At 50.6% G+C, this 17324-nt stretch overlaps 1 protein-coding gene across 2 annotated transcripts in view; it reads right to left on the reverse strand.

Annotated features, from left to right (window-relative positions):
• Positions 1 to 17324, reverse strand: part of INTS3 (integrator complex subunit 3) — a 222075-nt gene that overhangs the window by 111356 nt on the left and 93395 nt on the right. The window contains exons 8-9 of one of the 2 annotated variants that reach the window (XM_060255779.1): positions 4878 to 5017; positions 2 to 131 (exon numbers count right to left, since the gene is read on the reverse strand). In XM_060255779.1, coding sequence (XP_060111762.1) covers positions 2 to 131; positions 4878 to 5017 — 270 coding nt within the window. The remainder of the gene's footprint in view (position 1; positions 132 to 4877; positions 5018 to 17324) is intronic. The other variant, XM_060255771.1, reaches the window with a different exon arrangement.

Here is a 17324-nt window from a genome sequence, read left to right on the forward strand (position 1 = left end):
CCTGTAAACTGAGGGCTCAACACCTGCGGGTTGTGGATGATGTCTTTCCAGAGCTGCTCGAACTCAGGTATCCTAGCAACGTTCTGCAAGAGTCGCACCAGATCTCGGCCAATCACGGCGCAGTCCATGAACTTTGGGGGGGGGGAAAGGGGGAGAAAAAGGAAGGGAGAGACCGTTATGATTTATACCCTGGGCAGAGGGACAGGGACAGAACAAATCTATCTATACAAGGGGGGGGGGGGGGGGACATTCAGTCCTAAAATTGCTTGCAAAGCAAGGATGATTCATCCGACTTCACCTAAGGGCTGAAAAGGTCTGCCCTCAGGCAGATTACCCTTTGAAGATAGCAAGCTCCAAAGAGGCCGACATGACAAGGGAGAAGGTCAGTTGCTATTTTTTAAAAGAACGGCTGCTGATGTAAAAACAAACAAGCCCGGCTATAAATTCTGGAGGCTCCAGCTTTCTTTCTTTTCCTCTGGGACCAGAGCTTGGGGGGGGGGGGGGGCGGGGGCAAGGCTCGGTCTTCACCTTCCACATTGAAGCAAATATCCAGGATGTTCCCACTGCTATCAGCGCCTCAGCAGCAGTGTTCAGATCCCAGAAATAACCTCTCCCCACTGCTGTGTGCGCGCTGTTTGCTGTCGGTGGGGCCGGTTGCCGAAGAGGAGGAGAAGATACTGGATTTATATCCCGCCCTCCGCTCTGAATCTCAGTCTCAGAGCTTCTTACAATCTCGTTCACCTTCCTCCCCCCGCAACAGACACCCCGTGGGGTGGGTGGGGCTGAGAGAGCTCTTCCAGAAGCTGCCCTTTCAAGGACAGCTCTGCGAGAACTATGGCTGACCATGGGCCATTCCAGCAGCTGCAAGCCGGGGAGTGGGGAATCACGTTCTCCCAGATAAGAGTCCACGCACTTAACCACTGCACCAAACTGGCTCACATAAGTCAGCTGCAACTTGATAGCGCTTTCTACCACCATTGCTCCTTAACCACAACACACGTTCACTGTACTGAAGCCAACATGTGGAGCTGGTCTGCTCTGTCCGTCTGGGATGCTAGGGTCTTCGTAGGACAAGGTTAGAGTCTATTGTCACCTTTTAAGACCAACGAAGTTTTATTCAGGGTGAACTTTTGTGTGTCAAGCGCATCTCTTCAGATATACAAAAGCTCGCCTGCATAAAACTTTGTTGGTCTTAAAAGGTGCTATCTAACTTTGTTTTCTTGCTTCAGACCAACACGGTTACCCACCGGGGTCTTTGTGGTAATTGCCCCCTAGGCACTGAAGGGATGTGAAAGTTACACTCTTCGTACAGGTTATTTCAGGACAATGCGAGGTTGCCAGTTCCACTCAGTTCTTGGCGCTTTTTCTCCCTTCCCCAAAGTACATACGAACATATGAAGCTGCCTTATACTGAATCAGACCTCTGGTCCATCAAAGTCAGTCTTGTCTTCTCAGACTGGCAGCGGCTCTCCAGGGTTTCAAGCTGAAGTTTTTCACACCTATTTGCCTGGACCCCTTTTTGGAGATGCCGGGGATTGAACCTGGGACCTTCTGCTTCCCAAGCAGATGCTCTACCACTGAGCCACCGTCCCTCCCCAAAGTACTAGAACTCCAGGGCAGTTACTAAAGAAAGCCTACATCTCCCAGGATCCCCTCTGTCCCGCTGATTGGGTGGGAAAGTTTTGGGAGGAAAACTAGCCCAGAGAGGAGGTGGGATCTGGGAAGGAAAGCATAAAAGGACCAAGCACAGACCGGGGGTGGGGAGGGGGTGTTCTCTCTGGAAAAGGATGCAGGAGAGATCCCATACCCCAAGGGACCTCTTCCCTTACTTATGCCCTGTTGTTGGCCACTGTGTGAGACAAAGCAGTAGACAAGTGAACCTTTAAGACCAACTAAGTTTTATTCAGAATGTAAGCTTTCGGATGCTCTTAAGCAGACTTCATCAGACAAAATGGGAATGGCAAGCAGCAATTCTTAATATAAGTGGGCAGTGAGTTGGGTCTGTAGAATCATGGGAATGTTTTTAGCAGATTAAAAGGATCACAAACAGGGACCTGTGTGTTGTTAGTGTTAGGACAAGGCAGGGCTGAAACAACACTGGAGGGTGATAAAAAGCAGACTGCTGTTGTAGGTGCGAAGTGCCATAAATCTAGGTAGTTGTATTTTAATGTCTTTCTTTTGTCTAATGACAAACTATAATGTATGTTATAACATCTTGAGAAGCCATGCCCTCTATTTAAACTAGCAAAGTCAGAATGTTACCTAGATTTATGGCACTTCGCACCTACAACAGCAGTCTGCTTTTTTTATCACCCTCCAGTGTTGTTTCAGCCCTGCTTTGTCCTAACACTAACAACACACAGATCCCTGTTTGTGATCCTTTTAATCTGCCAAAAACATTCCCATGATTCTACACTGCCCACTTATATTAAGAACTGCTGCTTGCCATTCCCATTCTGTCTGATGAAGTCTGCTTAGAGCATCCAAAAGCTTCCATTCTGAATAAAACTTAGTCGGTCTTAAAGGTGCACTTGTCTACCGCTTTGTTCTATTTGCTTCCAACACGGATGCCTACTGGGATCTATCTACTGTGTGAGACAGTTTGCTGGCCTAGTGGACCATTTGTCTGATCCAGCAGGGCTCTTCTTATGTTCTTAACGGTGACCCCTCCCCAATCCACTTTTAGCTGGAGAGCCATTGTGGGACTTAGCCACAGACTGGACGTGGCCAGGACAGACAGAGAGTTGAATCTCCGCACAGCTCCCTGGCCCCGGGCACAATAATAAACCCACTGCCTTATGTTCTTATGTACTTCTTCACCCAAAGGGTGATTAACATGTGGGATTCACTGCCACAGGAGGTGGTGGCGGCTAGAAGACGACGACGACGACTGCAGATTTATACCCTTCTCTCTGAAGCAGAGACTCAGAGCAGCTTACAATCTCCTAAGAACATAAGAGAAGCCATGTTGGATCAGGCCAATGGCCCATCCTGTCCAACACTCTGCGTCACACAGTGGCCAAAAAACCCAAGTGCCATCAAGAGGTTCACCAGTAGGGCTAGAAGGCCTTCCACTGTGCCCCCCCAAGCACCACTATGACTCCAAGATATCTCCTATATCTTCTCCCCCCACAACAGACACCCTGTGAGGTGGGTGGGGCTGAGAGGACTCTCCCAGCAGCTGCCCTTTCAAGGACAACTTATGTTCTCTTATGTTCTTATGTGACACAGAGTGTTGGACTGGAGGGGCCATTGGCCTGATCCAACATGGCTTCTCTTACGTTCTTATGTGACACAGAATGTTGGACTGGATGGGCCATTGGCCTGATTCAACATGGCTTCTCATGTTCTTATGTGACAGAGTGTTGGACTGGATGGGCCATTGGCCTGATCCAACAGGGCTTCTCTTATGTTCTTATGTGACAGAGTGTTGGACTGGATGGGCCATTGGCCTGATCCAACAGGGCTTCTCTTATGTTCTTATGTGACAGAGTGTTGGACTGGATGGGCCATTGGCCTGATCCAACATGGCTTCTCTTCTGTTCTTATGTGACACAGTGTGTTGGACTGGATGGGCCATTAGCCTGATCCAACAGGGCTTCTCTTATGTTCTTATGTGACAGAGTGTTGGACTGGATGGGCCATCGGCCTGATCCAACAGGGCTTCTCTTATGTTCTTATGTGACAGAGTGTTGGACTGGATGGGCCATTGGCCTGATCCAACATGGCTTCTCTTCTGTTCTTATGTGACACAGAGTGTTGGACTGGATGGGCCATTGGCCTGATCCAACATGGCTTCTCTTCTGTTCTTATGTGACAGAGTGTTGGACTGGATGGGCCATTGGCCTGATCCAACAGGGCTTCTCTTATGTTCTTATGTGACAGAGTGTTGGACTGGATGGGCCATTGGCCTGATCCAACATGGCTTCTCTTCTGTTCTTATGTGAGACAGAGTGTTGGACTGGAGGGGCCACTGGCCTGATCCAACAGGGCTTCTCTTATGTTCTTATGTGACACAGAGTGTTGGACTGGAGGGGCCACTGGCCTGATCCAACATGGCTTCTCTTCTGTTCTTATGTGAGACAGAGTGTTGGACTGGAGGGGCCACTGGCCTGATCCAATATGGCTTCTCTTATGTCCTTATGTGACACAGAGTGTTGGACTGGATGGGCCACTGGCCTGATCCAACATGGCTTCTCTTCTGTTCTTATGTGACACAGAGTGTTGGACTGGAGGGGCCATTGGCCTGATCCAACATGGCTTCTCTTATGTTCTTACGATATGCTTATTTGATCATTGCGTTTTTAACCATTTTATTGCGTGTGTAATCCGCCCTGAGCCCTTCATGGGAAAGGCGGACTATAAATCTACAAAAATAAATAAATAAATGCACAGATAAGCATACAAGTGTAGTCAGGAATCAATGGTTTTGGCAGGTGTCGGGAGTGGTGTCCATCTGTGAGCGGAGAGCACAACGCAAAGGAGGGATTTAGCAGATTTAAAGGGAGAAGTTTGGAGGCATCCGGACAGAGGAAGAAAGACCCCCTGAAAAGCGAGAGCCCCTTAAGAAGAAGAAGAAGAATTGCAGATTTATACCCCCGCCTTCTCTCTGAATCAGAGACTCTGAGAGCCTCACAATCTCCTATATTTTCTCCCTCCACAACAGACACCCTGTGAAGTGGATGGAGCTGAGAGCTCTCACAGCAGCTGCCCTTTCGAGGACAACCTCTGCCAGAGCTATGGCTGACCCAAGGCATCCCAGCAGGTGCAAGTGGAGGAGTGGGGAATCAAACCCGGTTCTCCCAGATAAGAGTCCATGCACTTAATCACAGATGACATGCATGCTTCAGAGGGAGAAGCGCTCTAGGTTTCCTCACCCGGTCCCGGAGCAGAGAAATGCAGAAGTCCACCTCCTTCTGCCGCAGGGCCTGCAGCTGCGGGGAGCCGTGGTGGTCCACGATGAGGCGGAGGAACGTGTACACGGACATGGCGATCAGCATCGAGCTCTTCAGCACCACTCCCTGCAAGGCACAGAAGGACAAGAGAGGTTCTTGTGGAACCTTAAAAGCTTTTCTCCTCAGCCCCACCTACCCCACAGGCAGTGTTCCCTCTAAGCTGAGTTAGCAAACAGATTTTTAGCCTCCAGCTCACACATTTTTGTCTTCGCTCAGGAAGGATGACCCCAGAGCACACTAATTGATGCAGCAGCTCACAACTTTAATGCCAGTAGCTCACAAAGTAGAATTTTTGCTCACAAGACTCTGCAACTTATAGCGAACGTTGCCCACAGGCTGTCTGTTGTCGGGAGGGGAAGGGAAAGGAGATTGAAAGCCGCTCTGAGACTCCTTTGGGTAGCGAAGGGTGGGGCATAAATCCAATCTCTTCTTCTTCCTTAAGTGGGGGACTATGATTGGAGAGACTCAGGTTCCGGTCTCCACTCCAGTGTGGAAGCATGCTGGGTGAGCATGGGCCCAAAGGGCTCATTTTGTAGCAGGAGATTCTTTGCATATTAGGCCACACACCCCGATGTAGCCAATCCTCCAAGAGCTTAGAGGGCTCTTAGTCCAGGGTAGGGTGGCCATAATATCTGCAGGCCAGCCAGGGACACCTCGAGGGGGGGAATGATGTGTGCGCGCGAGCCACCGGAAACAGGAAGTGATGTCACTTCCAGTGACGGCACTTCCGGTGACGTCACGCCACCGCCGGAAACAGGAAGTGACATCACTTCCTGTGACATCATTTCCACCGCGCCACCTGCCGGAAGCAGGAAGTGACATCACTTCCTGTGACATCATTTCCCCCAAATGCCACTGCTGGAAACAGGAAGTGACTTCACAGCACTTCCTGTGACGTCTCCAAAAATCCCCCCCCAAAATCCCCCAAATATCACTGTAGGAGGGCACTAGAGCAGAGACACTGTACACATCTTGTAGAGAAAGAAGTACTTTTCTTCCTTTCTCAATGGACACTCAATTAAATTGCTGAGCAACGGATAAACAGAAGTTCTTCTTCACTCAAAAGGTGATTAACACATGGAATTCACTGCCACAGGAGGTGGTAGCAGCAACAAGCACAGACAGCTTCAAGAGGGGATTGGATAAACATATGGCGCAGAGGTCCATCAGTGGCTATTAGCCACAAGGTATAGATGGAACTCTCTGTCTGGGGCAAGTGATGCTCTGTATTTTTGGTGCTTGGTGGAGGGCAACAGTGGGAGGGCTTCTAGTGTCCTGGCCCCACTACTGGACCTCCTGATAGCCCCTAGTTTTTGGGCCACTGTGTTTTTGCGCCACCTTCATCACTTTCGGGGGTGGATCCCCCAGTGGGGTGGGCTCCCGACTCCCTCCGCCGGCTGTTTTCTGATAGCCCTGCGCCCCCTCTTTCATTTGATATGTGTCCCGTGCGGGTGCCACCCTCCCGCCGGGAGATGCCGCAAAATGAGCCCCCTTGAGGCTTATGGCGGCAGGGCTCGGGGGAAGCGAGCTAGACTGCTGTTCTTTGGAGGGGTTATAGAGTGTTTCGAGCCCGTCCCTGTGGCATCGGTCCCATCGTTGTGGGACCCAGGGGGCCGGTGCAGCGGCCCGCTGAAGCAGCCTGTCGGTCACTTCCGGGTTCCTGTCCTGCATCTCGACCTGTGTTATTAGTGACAGGCTGCTTCGGCGGGCCGCTGCGCCGGCCCCCCTGGGTCCCACAACGATGGGACCGATGCCACAGGGACGGGCTCGAAACACTCTATAACCCCTCCAAAGAACAGCAGTCTAGCTCGCTTCCCCCGAGGAAGGAGGGAGGAAGGAAGAAAGGAAGGAGGAAGGAAGGAGGGAGGGAGGGAGGGAGGGAGAGAAGGAAGGAGGGAGGGAAGAAAGGAAGGAAGGGAGGGAGGTGAGGGAGGGAGGGAGGGAGGAAGGAAGGAAGGAAGGAAGGAAGGAAGGAAGGAAGGAAGGAAGGAAGGAAGGAAGGAAGGAAGGAAGGAAGGAAGGAAGGAAGGAAGGAAGGAAGGAAGGAAGGAAGGAAGGAAGGAAGGAAGGAAAGAAAGAAAGAAAGAAAGAAAGAAAGAAAGAAAGAAAGAAAGAAAGAAAGAAAGAAAGAAAGAAAGAAAGAAAGAAAGAAAGAAAGAAAGAAAGAAAGAAAGAGCCTTACTCACCATCAGATGACCCCAGCCAGCAACAATTCTACCCAGGGGTCATTTGGTAAAAAAAAAAGCTACTGGAATGCCCACTCCCCGCCCCTCCCGGCTGAAAAACACACACACACCCTCCTTTGCCGCCCAGGCCTCCCAGGGAAATCTCCCCAAAAGAACATATTGCAAGGCACATGAAAGAAGAACACTTCATGAGTCTAAAAGTGCCAGTGTATGCCAGCTTTTCTCTCAAACACTAAGAGGGAGGAAGAAGGAAGAAGAGGCAGCCCAGCTCTTCTTTACACACCACAGATACAGGGGAAGGAAGCCAAACAGAGCTCAGGCTTTGCAGCCTGTGTCAGTCTTCAAGGTTAGCTTTTATCTGCACAACAGAGAGATGGGGGAAGGAAGGAAGCAGAGCAGAAGTCATGTTTTGCTAGGGACGGGGCTAGTTTTGGCTTTTCTTGTGACCCAGTAGTGAGGCTTCTGTGGCCCGGTACAGGGTCACGACCGTGCAAATGGGAACCACTGCTCTATATGACAGCCCTTTAAGTACTTGAAGATGGTGATTATATCACCTCTTAGCCACCTCCTCTCCAGGATAAACATGCCCAGCTCCTTCAACCTTTCCTCATAGGACTTAGTCTCCAGACCCCTCACCATCTTTGTTGCCCTCCTCTGGACCTGTTCCAGCGTGTCCAGGAAGGAAGGAAGGAAGGAAGGAAGGAAGGAAGGAAAACAGATGGGGGGGCAGGAGGGAGGTGGAAAGAAAGCAACTTTAACTTTAAAATGCATTCTCCAAGTGACCAAAGCCCTTGAAATTAACAGCAGTCATGCGACAATACATATCCCAGGCATTAAACGTGTTTCTGTCCCTTCGTCAAGTCGCCTCACTCTTCCATAGGTGGAAACATATTTCACATCGGAACTGAGGCTCAGAAAAAATTACTTCCTAATAACAGCCAAACAAGCGTCCTTCGCTTATCAATGCCACATCGGTCCTCCTTGAGAAGTGTTTGGCTGCTGTTAGAAAGTAATTTTCTCTAAGCCTCGGTGAACATATAAGAGTGCTGGACCTGAGCAAGAAGTGTTGGAGAGACGGACTCCTTTCTATGAATGGATAAAGAAGAAATGAAAATGGGACTTTTCCTTAAGAGTTTAAGGGTGTTGAAATGTTGAAAGAGTTGAAATGTTATTCTTACATTTAGTCTAGAAGTTTACCACTTATGGGTTGAAAGAGAGTGAAGACATTTATTGTTTCAAGAAGTATATTATATGTTCTCATCCCTCCTTCTCCTTTCCCCCTTTTCCATTTCCCCCCCCCCCTCCGTTTTCCCCTCAGATTTTATCTATAATAACAATAAAATTCTTTGAAACCAAAAGAGTGTTGGACTGGAGGGGCCACTGGCCTGATCCAACATGGCTTATCTTCTGTTCTTATGTGACACAGAGTGTTGGACTGGAGGGGCCATTGGCCTGATCCAACATGGCTTCGCTTATGCCAGGGGTGGCCAGACTGCGGCTTGGGAGCCACATGTGGCTCTTTCACACATACAGTACGTCACTGAAGTGAGTACACCCCCTCACATTTTGTAAATATTTAAGTATATCTTTTTATGTGACAACACTGAAGAAATGACACTTGGCTACAATGTAAAGTAGTGAGTCTACAGCTTGTATAACAGTGTAAATGTGCTGTCCCCTCAGAATTACGCAACACACAGCCATTAATGTCTAAACTGCTGGCAACAAAAGTGAGTACACCCCTAAGTGATAATGTCCAAATGGGGCCCAAGTAGCTGTTTTCTCTCCCTGGTGTCATGTGACTCCTAAGTGGTACAAGGGGGAGCAGATTATCGCTCTCACTCCCTCATAACTGGTCACTGGAAGTTCCACATGGCACCTCATGGCAATGAACTCTCTGAGGATCTGAAAAAACGAATTGTTGCTCTACATAAAGATGGCCTAGGCTATAAGACGACTGCCAAGACCCTGAAACTGAGCTGCAACATGGTCGCCAAGACCATACAGCGGTTTAACTGCATTTCAAGTTAAAGTTGCTTTCTTTCCACCTCTCCTTCCTTCCATTTGTCCTTCCATCTGTCCATCTTGCGGCTCTCAAACATCTGATATTTTTTTCTATGTGGCTCTTACATTAAGCAAGTTTGGCCACCCCTGGCTTATGCTCTTACAGCAGGGCTTTTTTTGTAGCAGGAACCCCTTTGCATGTTAGGCCACACCCTCCTGATGTAGCCAATCCTTCAAGAGATTACAGGGCTCTTCTTACAGGGCCAACTGTAAGCTCCAGGAGGATTGGCTACATCAGGGATGTGGGGCCGAATATGCAAAGGAGTTCCCGCTACAAAAAAAGCTCTGGAAAGCAGACTCAGACTCCGCCTTCTTGGTCGATGCAACCAAATTTGAAGAGCTCTCTCTCCTCTGAAAGCTCAGCTCCTTCAGGCTAATTCTCAAGGGGGCTTTTCTTTTACCTGGTTTCTGGTGGTCGGCCCATTAAGTAACAGTGGCCTTTGCCTACCTTTTGGAATCCCTTTGCTTCCTGTGCAATACAGACCCCCCCCCCCCCCCACATAATTTAAAAAAATATTTGGCAGATGTTAATTTTTGACTGTTGGCCACTCTGGGCACCTTCAGCCTGTTCAAGAAGCGGCAGAATTAAAAAAAAAAAAGCAAATAAAAGTAAAAATAAGCAAGCGTCCTGGGAAACGCAACAACCCCAGGGCAACAGGTCAAAGCAACAGCCTAGCTAGTCTAGCCAGGTATTTTTAGGAACGCTTGTCAACGATCGTTTTCCCACAAAGCTCATGGAGTAAATTTCAGTGATGGGGACAGGAACGGGTCTGAACCGTGCGCCGTTTTTTGCAGGGCTCCCTTCGCCGCTCGGCAAGACCTACCGATCGCAACCCCTCCTGCGTGCAAACTTCTCTGCCAAACTTCTCTGTTTTTAATCTCGAGAGAGGGATTTTTATTACTATTTTTTTTAAAAAACGAAAACCCTGCATCCCATGCTCACATTCCATTAACATTTATAGCTTCCAGAAAATATATCAAATAGGACAGGAGTGCTAAAAAGAGAACGGCAACCTTCTAGATAGGGTTCTCAAGACCAGGGGTCGTTTTGTCGAAAAAGAGGTGGCGGAGCTCTTGTTATTGCAGCTGCACCTACTATTCAATGGACAAGGAGGTGGAACTCTCAGAAGGAGGAGGAGGAACATTCAGGGAGATGGAACATTCAGAAAGGTTCAGGAGCTGTGCTCCTGTGAGCTCCCACTGAATCCGAGGCCTGTTCAAGACTAAAGATGAACGGAGGGGGGCTTGTCACTGCCTGCGTAGCAACCCTGAACCTTGAAAAAGCAGCTTCTGGGAGAGCTCTCTCAGCCCCACCCACCTCACAGGGTGTCTGTTGTGAGAGAGGAAGGTAGACGAGATTGTAGATTGCTCTGAACTCTGTCCTTGAAAGGGCATCTTCTGGGAGAGCTCTCTCAGCCCCACTCACCTCACAGGGTTTCTGTTGTGAGGGAGGAAGGTAGAAGAGATTGTAGGTTGCTCTGAGACTCTGTCCTTGAAAGGGCAGCTTCTGGGAGAGCTCTCTCAGCCCCACCCACCTCACAGGGTGTCTGTTGTGAGGGAGGAAGGTAGACGAGATTGTAGGTTGCTCTGAACTCTGTCCTCGAAAGGGCATCTTCTGGGAGAGCTCTCTCAGCCCCACTCACCTCACAGGGTTTCTGTTGTGAGGGAGGAAGGTAGAAGAGATTGTAGGTTGCTCTGAGACTCTGTCCTTGAAAGGGCAGCTTCTGGGAGAGCTCTCTCAGCCCCACCCACCTCACAGGGTGTCTGTTGTGAGGGAGGAAGGTAGAAGAGATTGTAGGTTGCTCTGAGACTCTGTCCTTGAAAGGGCAGCTTCTGGGGGAGCTCTCTCAGCCCCACCCACCTCACAGGGTGTCTGTTGTGAGGGAGGAAGGTAGAAGAGATTGTAGGTTGCTCTGAGACTCTGTCCTTGAAAGGGCAGCTTCTGGGGGAGCTCTCTAAGCCCCACCCACCTCACAGGGTGTCTGTTGTGAGGGAGGAAGGTTGGGGAGAGAAGGTAAAGGAGATTGTGACCGCTCTGAGACTTTGAGATTCAAAGTATAGGGCGGGATATAAATCCAATATCTTCTTCATCTTCTTGCCCAAGTATGAACCAGGGTTGACCCTGCCTAGTTTCCAAGAGCTGACGAGATGGGCCTAGCCTGGTCCATCTAGATGGCAGGCCTTAGGAACAACAGCCCTCAGAATACCAGCACTGGAGGAGGTAACCACAGGGAGAGGCCTTGGCCTGCATTTCCTGTTTGTAGGCCTTCTGGCTGTAACTAGCTGGCCACTGTACAAAACAGGATCTGAGGCTCTTCATTTGAGGTTCTTCCAGCTGTTGGAACGGCCTCGGGTCAACCGTAGCTCTTGCAGGAGTTGTCCTCGAAAAGGCAGCTGCTGTAAGAGCTCTCTCAGCTCCACCCACCTCACAGGGTATCTGTTGTGGGGCGGGGGGGAAGGTAAAGGAGATTGCGACTGCTCTGAGACTCTGAGATTCAGCGTATAGGGCGGGATATAAATCTAATATCTTCTTCTTCATTTCCCATGCTGGCATCGCCACTGTGGTGTTTCAGGACCGGTTTTTAAAAGAGGGATTTGACAGGGCGAGGGCGGTTAAGTCCTGAGGGACAAAGGGTGACTTTTCAAAACGTAAGGGAACAGTAGGTGGAAAAGCAATTTGGGGCCAGCGGGGGGAACGAGAGGCTGATGGAAGAAACGTCAGCGAGGGCAGGTAAAGCTGGGCGAATCAATCTGACAAGCGACACAAATTAGAGGCAGCGTCAGCCATTTAACAGTGGCAAACCTCCGACGCATGTCAACGAGGCCGTGGGCTTGGGAGACGGCATTCGAGCTTGCGGTCAAGGCTCCAGGAGCGGGGAGATTTGTTTTTAAAAAACGGACGTGAACATCGCCTCAATTAAATAGTCTCAGCTCCAAACCCTCCGGAGTTGCTCTCCAGGAACACCCGCCGAGCGCCAGGCCCATGCCCTCTCCCGCTTCAGAGTGAGTCGCTGACAAAAGAGGGCCTTCCCCTCATAAGAGGGCCGCACCTACGAAGGGCCAGGGCCGTGTGAGATGCCCTTTGCCTGTGCTATGAGCCTTCCGCCGTGGGGCATCTGGCCTTGCTGGTAGATTTCCATCCTCCACAAAGGCTTTTGGCACTGTGCGCTTGGAATGCGCCGGCAAGCGGCTGCCCACCCGTTTAGTTTCTGTGCCAGCTAGTTGGATGCTCTCTGCCGCAGGGCACCAGATAAATGAGGAAGGGGACTAGTCTCACTTTAGAGGGGAGTCTATCAGTGGCTAGTAGTTGTGGTGACTGAGGGGAATTTCCACATTCAGAGGCAATAAGCCTTTGGAATCCCAGAGCCAGGAGGCAACATAAGGAAAGGCCTCAGGCCTCTCTGCCCAGTTGTTGGCCCTCCGGGGAAACTGAGTGAGGCCACTGGGTGAGGCAGGATGCTGGACTAGATGGAGCCTCACTGGACTGATCTAGCAAGGCTCTTTTGATGTTCTTATGAGGGGAAGGCCTCGGCCTCTCTGCCCTGTTGTTGGCCCTCCAGAGGAACTGGCTGAGGCCACTGTGTGAGGCAGGAGGTTGGACTAGATGGACCCTCACTGGTTTGATCCAACAGGGCTCTTCTGATGTTATGAGGGGAGGCCTCAGCCTCTCTGCCCTGTTGTCGGCCCTCCAGAGGAACTGGTTGAGGCTGCTGTGTGAGACAGAGTGCTGGACTAGATGGAGCCTCACTTGGCTGATCCAGCAGGGCTCTTCTGATGTTCTTAAGAGGGGAAGGCCTCGGCCTCTCTGCCCTGTTGTTGGCCCTCCAGAGGAACTAGCTGAGGCCACTGTGTGAGGCAGGAGGTTGGACTAGATGGACCCTCACTGGTTTGATCCAACAGGGCTCTTCTGATGTTATGAGGGGAGGCCTCAGCCTCTCTGCCTTGTTGTCGGACCTCCAGAGGAACTGGTTGAGGCCACTGTGTGAGACAGAGTGCTGGACTAGATGGAGCCTCACTTGGCTGATCCAGCAGGGCTCTTCTGATGTTCTTATGAGGGGAAGGCCTCAGCCTCTCCTCCCTGTTGTTGGCCCTCCAGAGGAACTGGTTGAGGCCGCTGTGTGAGACAAAGTGCTGGACTAGATGGACCCTCACTGGTCTGATCCATCAGGGCTCTTCTGATGTTCTTATGAGGGGAAGGCCTCTGCCCTGTTGTTGGCCCTCCAGATTAACTAGGGTTTTTTTCCAGATTAACTAGTTGAGGCCACTTTGTGACAGGATGCTGAACTTGATGAACCACTGGTCCGATCCAGTAGGGCTCTGCTTATGTTCTTATTATGGGAAGGCCTCTCTGCCCTGTTGCTGGCCCTCCAGAGGAACTGGTTGGCCATGGTGTAAAATGGGATGCTGGACTAGATGGGCCCTCACTGGTCTGACCCAGCAGGGCTCTAATAATGTTCTTACCAGGAGAAGGCTTCAGCCCTCCAGAGGAACTATGGCCCTGTTGTTGGTCTTCCAGAGGAACTGGCTGGCCATGGTGTGAGGCAAGATGCTGGACTGGATGGGTCACATGTCTGATCCAGCAGGGCTCTTCTGATGTTCTTATGAGGGGAAGGCCTCAGCCTCTCTGCCCTGTTGTTGGCCCTCCAGAGGAACTGGTTGAGGCCACTTTGTGAGACAGGATGCTGGACTAGATGGAGCCTCACTGGTCTGATCCAGCAGGGCTCTTCTGATGTTCTTATGAGGGGAAGGCCTCAGCCTCTGTGCCCTGCTGTTGGCCCTCCAGAGGAACTGGTTGAGGCCACTGTGTGAGGCAGGATGCTGGACTAGATGGACCCTCACTGGTCTGATCCAGCAGAGCTCTTCTGATGTTCTTATGAGGGGAAGGCCTTGGCTTCTCTGCCTTGTTTTTGGCCCTCCAGAGGAACTGGCTGGCCATTGTGTGAGACAGGATGCTGGACTAGATGGACCCTCACGGGGCTCTTCCGATGTTCCTATGTCCCATCAGTGAAAGAACTGGAGTTGCTGCAGACATCTCTTGTGTCAGCTCAGAAGGTGAGGAACTTGGGTGTGATACTGGATGCCACCCTTTCTATGGAGGCCCAGGTCACAGCCGTTGCACGATCTGCCTTTTATCATCTTCGGCAGGCCAAACAACTAGCGCCCTATCTGGTCCCTAGGGACTTAGCTACAGTGATCCATGCAACAGTCACTTCCAGGTTGGACTACTGTAACTCACTCTACGCAGGCTTGCCCTTGAGGCTGATCCGGAAGCTCCAACCGGTGCAGAATGCAGCAGCACGATCGCTGCCTGAATCGCCTGTACGGGTGAGCAGTCGGCCGATGCTGCACAGTCTGCACTGGCTACAAATCGAGTACCGGATCCGCTTCAAGGTTTTAGTGCTGACATTTAAAGCCTTGTGCGGCCTGGGACTGGCATACCTGCGGGAACGTCTCTCCCGATACGAGCCCCGGAGGTCACTATGATCAGCCAGTCACCATCTTCTGACCATCCCTGGCCCAAGTGACGTCCGGCTCGCCTCGACCAGGGCCAGGGCCTTTTCGGTCCTGGCCCCGACCTGGGTGGAATCAGCTCCCTAAGGAGGTTCGGGCCCTCCCGGATTTGTTATCATTCCGGAGGGCCTGTAAAACGGAGCTGTTCTGCCAGGTCTATGGCTGAGGTGGATGGGCGTCCTTACCATCTAAACTGCCCCCCCCCCCTGCACTGATCTGTCCTCACCATCCATGCCACCTTAATGTGAGCAGTGGCTTAATCACGTTAATTTTTCATTGTTTTAATTGTCTTAAACTGTTTTGATTGTTTTACTATGTTGGAAGCCGCCCTGAGCCCACTATGCAAAAGGGCGGCCTATAAATCTGCAAAATAAAAATAAAAGCTTGCTGGGTGGGTGCGTCAAACCTCAGGGGCAAAGTGGGATCCAGATTGGGGGGGGGGCATGGGCAGAGTACATAAGAACATAAGAGAAGCCATGTTGGATCAGGCCAGTGGCCCATCCAGTCCATCCAACACTCTGTGTCACATAAGAACATAAGAGAAGCCATGTTGGATCAGGCCAATGGCCCATCCAGTCCAACACTCTGTGTCACATAAGAACGTACGAGAAGCCATGTTGGATCAGGCCAATGGCCCATCCAGTCCAACACTCTGTGTCACATAAGAACAAAAGAGAAGCCATGTTGGATCAGGCCAGTGGCCCATCCAGTCCAACACTCTGTGTCACATAGTGGCCAAAAAACCCAGGTGCCATCAGGAGGTCCATCAGTGGGGCCAATACATTAGAAGCCCTCCCACTGTTGTCCCTCCCAAGCACCAAGAATACAGAGCATCACTGCCTCAGACATAAGAACATAAGAGAAGCCATGTTAGATCAGGCCAATGGCCCATCCAGTCCAACACTCTGTGTCACAGAAGAACATAAGAGAAACCATGTTGGATCAGGCCAATGGCCCATCCAATCCAACACTCTGGGTCACAGAAGAACATAAGAGAAGCCATGTTGGATCAGGCCAATGGCCCATCCAGTCCAACACTCTGTGTCACATAAGAACATAAGAGAAGCCATGTTGGATCAGGCCAACGGCCCATCCAGTCCAACACTCTGTGTCACATAAGAGAAGCCATGCTGGATCAGGCCAGTGGCCCATCCAGTCCAACACTTTGTGTCACATAAGAACATAAGAGAAGCCATGTTGGATCAGGCCAATGGCCCATCCAGTCCAACACTCTGTGTCACATAAGAACGTACGAGAAGCCATGTTGGATCAGGCCAATGGCCCATCCAGTCCAACACTCTGTGTCACATAAGAACAAAAGAGAAGCCATGTTGGATCAGGCCAGTGGCCCATCCAGTCCAACACTCTGTGTCACATAGTGGCCAAAAAACCCAGGTGCCATCAGGAGGTCCATCAGTGGGGCCAATACATTAGAAGCCCTCCCACTGTTGTCCCTCCCAAGCACCAAGAATACAGAGCATCACTGCCTCAGACATAAGAACATAAGAGAAGCCATGTTAGATCAGGCCAATGGCCCATCCAGTCCAACACTCTGTGTCACAGAAGAACATAAGAGAAACCATGTTGGATCAGGCCAATGGCCCATCCAATCCAACACTCTGGGTCACAGAAGAACATAAGAGAAGCCATGTTGGATCAGGCCAATGGCCCATCCAGTCCAACACTCTGTGTCACATAAGAACATAAGAGAAGCCATGTTGGATCAGGCCAACGGCCCATCCAGTCCAACACTCTGTGTCACATAAGAGAAGCCATGCTGGATCAGGCCAGTGGCCCATCCAGTCCAACACTTTGTGTCACAGAAGAACATAAGAGAAGCCATGTTGGATCAGGCCAGTGGCCCATCCAGTCCAACACTTTGTGTCACAGAAGAACATAAGAGAAGCCATGTTGGATCAGGCCAATGGCCCATCCAGTCCAACATTCTGTGTCATATAAGAACATAAGAGAAGTCGTGTTGGATCAGGCCAGTGGAACATCCAGTCCATCACTCTGTGGCCAAAAAAACCAGGTGGCATCAGGAGGCCCACCAGTGGGGCCTGGACACTAGAAGCCCTCCCACTGTGCCCCCTCCAAGCATCAAGAATACAGAGCATTACTTGCCCCAGACAGAGAGTTCCATCAACACTCTGTGGCTAAGAGCCACTGATGTGAAAGACCTTTACTCAGGCCTCTGGAGAGCCACTGTAGATCTGAGTAGACAACACTGATATGATGGACCAAGGATCTGATTCGGCGTATGGCAGCTTCATGTGTTCACTCGGAGACTATCAAGGAAGGCTCTGGGGTTGCTGTGCAGAGGAAAGCAATGGCAGACCACTTCTGCTTATCTCTGGCCTTGAAAACCCCATGAGGTGGAATTTCATGGAGTTGCCATGAGTTAGGTGTGACTTGAAGGCCCACTTTACCCTTACCTAGCCCAGCTCGCAGGAAACCAAGAAACCAAGAATCAAGAAACACTGACTGCGGGGTGACAAGATAGAGGTTTACAAGATTATACACGGAATAGAGAAGGTAGAGAAAGGAGGACTTTTCTCCCTTTCTCACAATACAAAAGAACTCATGAACGTTCAATGAAATTGCTGAG

This window comes from Heteronotia binoei, chromosome 1 (assembly GCF_032191835.1).
Source record: "Heteronotia binoei isolate CCM8104 ecotype False Entrance Well chromosome 1, APGP_CSIRO_Hbin_v1, whole genome shotgun sequence".
Taxonomy (NCBI): Eukaryota; Metazoa; Chordata; class Lepidosauria; order Squamata; family Gekkonidae; genus Heteronotia; species Heteronotia binoei.